Source organism: Octopus bimaculoides, chromosome 1 (assembly GCF_001194135.2).
Source record: "Octopus bimaculoides isolate UCB-OBI-ISO-001 chromosome 1, ASM119413v2, whole genome shotgun sequence".
In the NCBI taxonomy this organism is placed as follows: Eukaryota; Metazoa; Mollusca; class Cephalopoda; order Octopoda; family Octopodidae; genus Octopus; species Octopus bimaculoides.
In genome coordinates, this window is record NC_068981.1 from 57,531,676 (window position 1) to 57,539,366 (window position 7,691).

General features: G+C 32.8%; 1 protein-coding gene across 2 annotated transcripts in view; it reads right to left on the reverse strand.

The window, feature by feature from the left end:
- The window catches only part of LOC106869154 (leucine-rich repeat serine/threonine-protein kinase 2), a 132,225-nt gene that overhangs the window by 44,065 nt on the left and 80,469 nt on the right, over nucleotides 1-7,691 (reverse strand). For both annotated transcript variants that reach the window (XM_014914759.2, XM_014914760.2), the window contains exons 33-39: nucleotides 7,179-7,253; nucleotides 5,961-6,071; nucleotides 4,612-4,707; nucleotides 3,625-3,764; nucleotides 2,609-2,729; nucleotides 1,848-1,971; nucleotides 1,615-1,671 (exon numbers count right to left, since the gene is read on the reverse strand). In XM_014914759.2, coding sequence (XP_014770245.1) covers nucleotides 1,615-1,671; nucleotides 1,848-1,971; nucleotides 2,609-2,729; nucleotides 3,625-3,764; nucleotides 4,612-4,707; nucleotides 5,961-6,071; nucleotides 7,179-7,253 — 724 coding nt within the window. The remainder of the gene's footprint in view (nucleotides 1-1,614; nucleotides 1,672-1,847; nucleotides 1,972-2,608; nucleotides 2,730-3,624; nucleotides 3,765-4,611; nucleotides 4,708-5,960; nucleotides 6,072-7,178; nucleotides 7,254-7,691) is intronic.

Consider the following 7,691-nt stretch of genomic DNA (forward strand, 5'->3'; position numbering starts at 1 on the left):
TATTCTCTTCCTAAAACAAACCAATTTATTCCACTTTTGAGCTGTTTCTACTTTTCGTTGATATAGATCATCATTACTTTCTCATGAACTTGTGTTATCCTAGTTGCACTTAGTTTATTAACTTTAAATGACTGAAAAGCTAAATGGATAGCAATGACATTTACACTTAAGATAAGAGAAAAAATGAACAAATAATCAAATTTAGTGTTATTTATTATCTCAACTATCACCACTCCCTACTATTATGTTGTTAACTGAAACCCAGGTAGAATTGGATTTCCTCTAACATTTCAGATAATTCATTTTAGAAATATATTACATTGATAGTTTTGAAAATTAGATGTAGGGCTATTATGGGTTAGATCATTTGACTAGAACTAGTAAGGCAGGGAGCTGTACCAGTCTGCTTTGGTTTGGTTTCTATGGCTAGATGCCTTTTCTAATGCCAACCACTCAACAGAGTGTAGTAGGTGCCTATTACGTATCACTAGCACAGGTGCCTTTTACATGTCACTGGCACAGATACCATTTATATGCCACTGGCACAGGTGCCTTTTATGTGTTGCTAACGCTGGCCATGACTACTATTTCACTTGGCTTGACATGTCTTCTCAAGCACAACAAACTGCCAGAGGTCTCAGTTACTTGTCATTACCTCCATGAGACTCAAAATCTGAAGATCATACTTCACCACCTCATATATATGTATTTATTTAAATAGGCTTAATCACTAACTAGAAACAATCTTTGCATGATTTTAGGTTCTAATTAATAATAATGGTTTTGACACAGCAATATTCATAGCAATAATAATTAACAATGGCTGTTTTGTCAAGCAACAGAATATCTACAGGGCATCTATATATAAATCAGGAAATATGTGACTTGGTTGTACTGGATCTGAAGCATGTCTAATTGCATGTTAAATTGTAATAGTCCAGTTCATAGTTTTCATTAACTTGGATTATAACAAACATAATAAAAACATGACAGTCACAAATGTCAGTTGGAGAATTGCAAGTTTATAAATCAACACAAACATTGAAGATCTCCAACACCAGACAGCATATGATGTAAAAGATTTTAAGAAATATTTGGAAAAACCTCCTATCTAATTTAAATGGCAGTTGATCCAGTACTGATCACAATGGTAGGTCCTGGAACCCTAGTGACTCAGTTTTCATGTAATGTTTCAATGAAGAATACATGAATATGGTTTCATATTGCCTTTTCCAGGCTCAGTGGGGAATTTTAACTTAACACAGCAAGCAAATATATTTTTCAATTATACAATGTTGCAGTGAACACTATGTGATACTGTTTCAGAGTTAGATAAAGTTGGTCGTTCATATTAAATAGTATTTAGCCATGGACATAATGTTGAAGTAGTGACAGGATAAAAATTACCAGCTTTTCTGTTGGTTGTTTGGTATTATATATATATGGCCACATACACTCTCATAGCAGACTAGTCAAAACAAGAAAATGATGGCTTAGTTGTGGGGTGCTGAAGTAATGTAAAATTGCAGCCTCATGAACCATTAAACTACCACCAAGTTCTTTTCTTGCATGATAGTACGAGTACAGTAAAAATATTGAAGTGAATAAACTTACGTGGCATTTTTTGGAATTGGAATATTTTATTTTTTATTTCTTGAATAGATTCATCATCTGAAAAAAATAAATGAATAAATAAACGAATAAATCAATGAATGAATAAATGTAATTAAATATAATGAAAACTTATTTTGTTTTCATAAATTGCTGATCTACAGTAGTAAAAAGTTAGCTATAGCTTAAAGTGATTAGAAGTGAAGTAGAGCAAGTAAAAAGAAGTTTAATAATACCGTGAGGAATTAAATCATAATGAGTGCCAACAACAAGAACAGGGCATCCTGGAGCTTGTGCCTGTATATTGGCAAGCCAACATTTCAAGATATCTGTTTGTTTATGTCGAAGATCGAATACAACCTGATAAAATGAAAATGTATTTAGTTAGTAGAATGCAACAAAAAGAGGAAACAAAACATCACATACTACCTTCAGTATTACATCAGAGTTTTAACTCAACAATTTCTGACAACTTGTAATAAAAACCACATGACCTTGACTGCTTTATGAAGGTTAATTTACATCTTGATGTCCCCCAAATACTTCAGTTTTGAACATTCACTAAATTTATTAAATGTGCAATATCACACTACACTTGAGTACTGCTTACATCTGGAATGGAACATGTGGAGTATTCATATCTAAGATAACCATTCATTATCACCATCTATGGCCAGATGCCCTTCCTGTTCCCAACCCTCATCTGTTTCCAATAGAGTAATATTCTCCTATGACCAGACATCTTTTTGTATGATACTGGAAATTAACAACACTGCTTGTATGACAGTGACACTCATTTAAAACTACTACAAGGTGGCAAGAAAGGAGCAAGAACTGGAAAATCAGAGGGTTGTGCCAAGCTCTACTGTCTGCTAAGGCATGGTTTCTACAGGGTTTCCTAATACCAGCCACTATACAGAGTGTGCAGTGTGCTTTTTACTTGGTACCAGTACATATACGATTAAAAATATATAGTTGTAAATCCTTGTAATCTTACCAAATAAATGGCTTGACGAGAGATGAAACACTGGTGTGTACTGTAAAAATCTTCTTGGCCAGCAAAATCCCATGTTGTAATGCAATAGTTAACAGTTTTCTTGTGCCGGTAATGTTTGTATCTGGAAACAGATTTGTTACTTTTAAAAAGTGCATATTATAAGGAAGAAAAGACAAAGAGAATAATAATAAAATCAAACCAAAGTATTTTTGAAAAAATCAATTTTTTAATATATCTGAATATACCTGTAAAAAGACAAAAAAAGTAACAAAAAGATCGGGTTGGGATAGAATGAGTAAGATTGACTGCATTTTTGACTTAAAGAAAAAACATATTTTTTACAAATGTTCACTATCTTACGAAAACTATATCAGCTAAGCAAATGACTTTCTTTAAATGCATTAAAAACACTGGAACATATTCAGAAAATTATCAGCATATAAAAGACATCCTCTCACTCTCATTCTTTATTTGTTATTCTCTTTTCCATTTACTCTCTTAGTCACACTGCCTTTAACAAATAGAGGCAATGTAGAGTAACCAGAACACTTTAGTCTTGCAATGCAGCCTCTTAAATGTTAGCACCACCATACAATACACCCAGTACATTCTGTAAAGTGGTGAGTGAATAAGGACAATGTAGCGTTGAGAGTACCCCTTAGTTTTGTAAAGGACATGACAACCTCTCAAATATTGGTACCTCAATAAAATACACTCAGTACATTTTTCTGAGTAGTTGGCATGAAGAAGGGCGTCAAGTCAAAGGATGGTGGTGATAATGATGATGATGATGATGATGATGATGATGATGATAATGATAACAATGATGACAATGCTTATATATTATCTAATGTGTATGTCTTTTTATAAATCAGTAGAATGTTGCTTGAAGATGATATAGTTACTATATGTAGTTGATCAGGTGGCTGTATAGAGTTCGCTCTTTAATATTTTCATTCAGCCATTACACCACTCTAACATAAATATATGTAAAAAATGGAAAACTTTAGACTCACATCCAGCTTTTAACAACAATACCAACAGTTGCTGTGTCAGTTGCTTGTTTCTTTTCTTTCATTAGACTTCGGATCAGTGTTGTTTTTCCATGGCCACCGTAACCCATCACCATCATCTTCATGGAATATTGTCGCTGGCACTATAAACACAAAACAGAAAACTGAGTAAAGAGATTCCTAATTGATGTTAAATTTCTAGCCTATTAAATATATTTTCATATATTAATTTTTTCCTGTTTAATACTGTATTCTAGATGGTTCAATTTCTGTCATTAGGTACAGTATTCCAAGATAGACATATTCTATAGACCGTTTAAACTCAGAGCTTTATTTCTAATAATAATAATCTATTTCTGATTTCTAAATTAGAAATAAAGATGATGAGTTCAAGCCCATCCTATAGCCTGGTAACAATCAGAATTTGGACTGATCCAAAACATAGTTTTGAGTAGAAAAACACAAAAGTTGTTATTAATTGTCATCATCATTTAGTATCCATGTTCTGAGAAATTGTCATTGTCATCATCATCATTTAACGTCTATGTTCCATGCGGGCATGGGCTGAGAAATTTCATTAGTACAACAATAATCCATCTTAGAAATTTCAATGTTTTTGACATATAACAAAACACATAGAAGTTGGTATTGTTGTTGAATAACCCTGGGAAACTAGGCATAGTAGACGTATGACAAAGATCATAAGGACACAGATTTTTTAAAAGAGAAGTATGGTAGGTTGAACTGATTTTAATACATGTTTGTTACTCATTTTATCAACATCAAGGGTCAAACAGCAGAGTCAGCAGTTTATTTTTGACATTCAACTCAGAATATTTAAGTCTGATGCACTCTAATATAATTATATATGCATTCAAGTTATTAGAATGTGTAACTCTTTGCTTATGTCAAACAGATATAAATTCAGAGGAGTAAAATACTCAAATAGGTTTTAGTTTGTACAAATTAAGAAAGAATCAAGTTACATACATTTTTTAATCTGTAACTGAGATCCAGAATGATGTCCCTCACTCTTCCTTTCATAAGTGTATTACTGAGGGAGATCTCTAGGCCATCCAGTGGCATCTGAAGAGAAAATGTTTTTATTTTGAACAGGAACAAAATGGAGAATAAATAGGTGGGGAGTGCATTTAAAGTTAATAAGAACAGAATAAAAGCTGTGATGATATTCCTTGCTGATGAATGGTACAAATCTTCTATACTAATCAATTAAATAGGCATTTATAGGAGAAAATGACAGTCATTACATATGCAGAGTGCTCATAAATTATCTTTACAACTTTCACAATTTATTGTATCAATTAAAGTTGAAATCCAATGAAACCTGCATAGAAGTGTTCTGATTTTTCTAATAAACCTTAATTTGTTTGCCTATGTTTTCCAATAATCTCTGCTGAGTTATCCTTAGTTTTCAAAGTTGAAAAGGTAATTTATGGGCACCCTGTATAGTAAAATGGACACTAACATACTCAGCCAAGAAATCTGAAATAATTAAAATTACACAGCAGTGGATACACTGGACACTCACCAAACACCTAGAGATTCAACTGATGATGCTTACATCCACATGCTATGGGCCATCCTGAATACTTTGTGGAAAAGCTCCCAATCAATGACTATATGAAAACTTTCTTGCAATCACTGATATTGTTACAGAAAGGCATATGCATTTTTAAAGGACATAACTGGAGAGTTAGGCAAGTACTCATTAATCATACATTCTTATGGAAATTCCAGTATATATACACATGGGTTCACTTTGTAGCATAAGCCATCATTTGTCTGGACAAACATTAACCTCCCAAACACTGTGTAAGATTGTAATGGATGACATAATCATGTTAGGAAAATCTGAGTAAGTTCAAGTAAATGAAAATTTCACCCTTAGTGATTATTAAATCATTTCTAAACAGTAGGAGAAAAAATCCTGAAATTTAATTAATTACAGTTAAATAAGTATGGAATACAGTTGATAATGAGTCAAATCTTTCACAGTATGGTGACAACTTGGGGCATATTTTTGATATTATTAGGTCTCACTAACAAAGCATTGCAACTGCTAGAGCTTAGAACAACTACAGAGATATGGAGGATATTTGTGAATGAACACTGCCTCTGGGCAAAATGAATTTTACATAACTTATATTATTTAACTGAAATACAATTACCTGAAATTATTCAAAGATGTTCAGGTGGGAGGTTTATCTTTCATTTTCCTAATGTCATAGATTGAGAAGCTTATTTCTGATGTTAGGTTGCTTTAGGGTATATGTATATAAAGAAACAGTAGTAATATAAACATAGAATAAAATCCATACCTCCCATATTTTGTCACAAGCTCCGAGTTCATCTGGAAGGCAAGTAATTCCTTTATTGTAGCTAAAGTTCAAAGACCTCAGTGACTCCAAGTAACCAATTTGTCTTGGAAGCTAAATAAGAAATATATCATAAGAACACATTCATCATAAATTATGTCTTTAAAGATAAGTTTGTTATACAATATTTTTTCATAAGCCTAGAGCCAAAAGTTTTCATGCCAAGTCTTTGATGAAGAACTGAATCAAACACTTTATTATAATCAATGGTCCATCTACGAAGCAATCCAGACAGGAACTAGTGTTCTGACTGTGAGCCGAAGGATGTTAACTAATGACCTTCCATTAGTCCCTGAAAAAACAATGAGCTGGTTACAACTGGAATGCTTCTGATCTTAGATCTCAATCAGAGCAGAACTAGAGTTAAGCAACAACAGCCAAATCTTGGGAGATCATTATGCCAATAATAAGCACATACATACACTGATACTATTTCACTTCTTTTATCATTATTAGCCAATTGGTTAAATGATTAGTAATTGACTAATCATCATCATCGTTGTCATCATTGTTTAACATCTGTTTTCCATGCTGGCATGGGTTGGACAGTTTGACAGGAGCTAGCCAGCTGGGGAGCAGTCCAGACCCCAGTTGTCTGTTGTGACATGGTTTCTACAGCTGAATGCCCTTCCCTTCCTAATGCCAACCACTTTACAGTGTTCTGGGTGCTTTTTACTTGCCACCAGCATGAGTACAGTTATGCAACACCAGCACAAGTGCATTTTCCATGGCACTGGCACTTGTAAAGGACAATCCTGTATGTATGGATGACAGTGATTTTACTTGGCTTAACACATCTCAAATACAAGAAATTGCCACAACTCCCAGTCCCTTGTCGTTTTTACAGTGAGGCCCAACATCTGAAGATCTTTCCTCACCACTCCGTCCCACTTTGGTGGTGGTAGTGGTGGTGTTGACAACAATGACATGTGTGATATTAATTTTCCTTTTAAGTAAAAACACCAGAAAGTATTTAATTTCATATAAGATAAGTTTCAGTTAAATGAAACTATCAAGAGAAATGATGTAGAGATGTTACAAGTCACTATTTCTACTGGTGAACGAATATGAAAATATTGTAATTATAAATAAAAAGAAAAAAAGAAACACTTTAATATAAATTCATCTTAATATGAGTGAGAAATAAAACAAAATACATACATTGGATAAGAAATTGTGAGAAATGTCCAAAACTTCCAAGTTACTCCAATTCTTTGCACCTTTTGATAAATCTAACTATATATATATAAAATTTAAAAAACAGCATTTTATTAGAATAAAATTTACAGCTTGAGATCAATGTGAAAAAAAAAATGTTTGCATTAAAACACTTATTCTCAGTTTTCATATATTTTTCTAACTCATATATCCATAACAAAAGTAAATGATGAAAATCATAGACATCTTGTGAATTAATCTTTTTAGTTCTTTAGTGCATTTTAGTCAAGGCCATGTTAGAACAGTGTCTTTTAGTACATGAAAATATACTTTCTTTCACTGTGAAGGTTAACATTGATAAGATATTAAAAGAAAAAGTTAATATTAAAGAAAGATTCTGAAATGTTAATTATATTTAAAATAATATATATAGGTGTTTGTTTATGTGTAAGAGAGAGAGAGAGAGAGAGAGAGACAGAGAGAGACAGAGAGAGAGAGAGACAGAGAGAGAGAGAG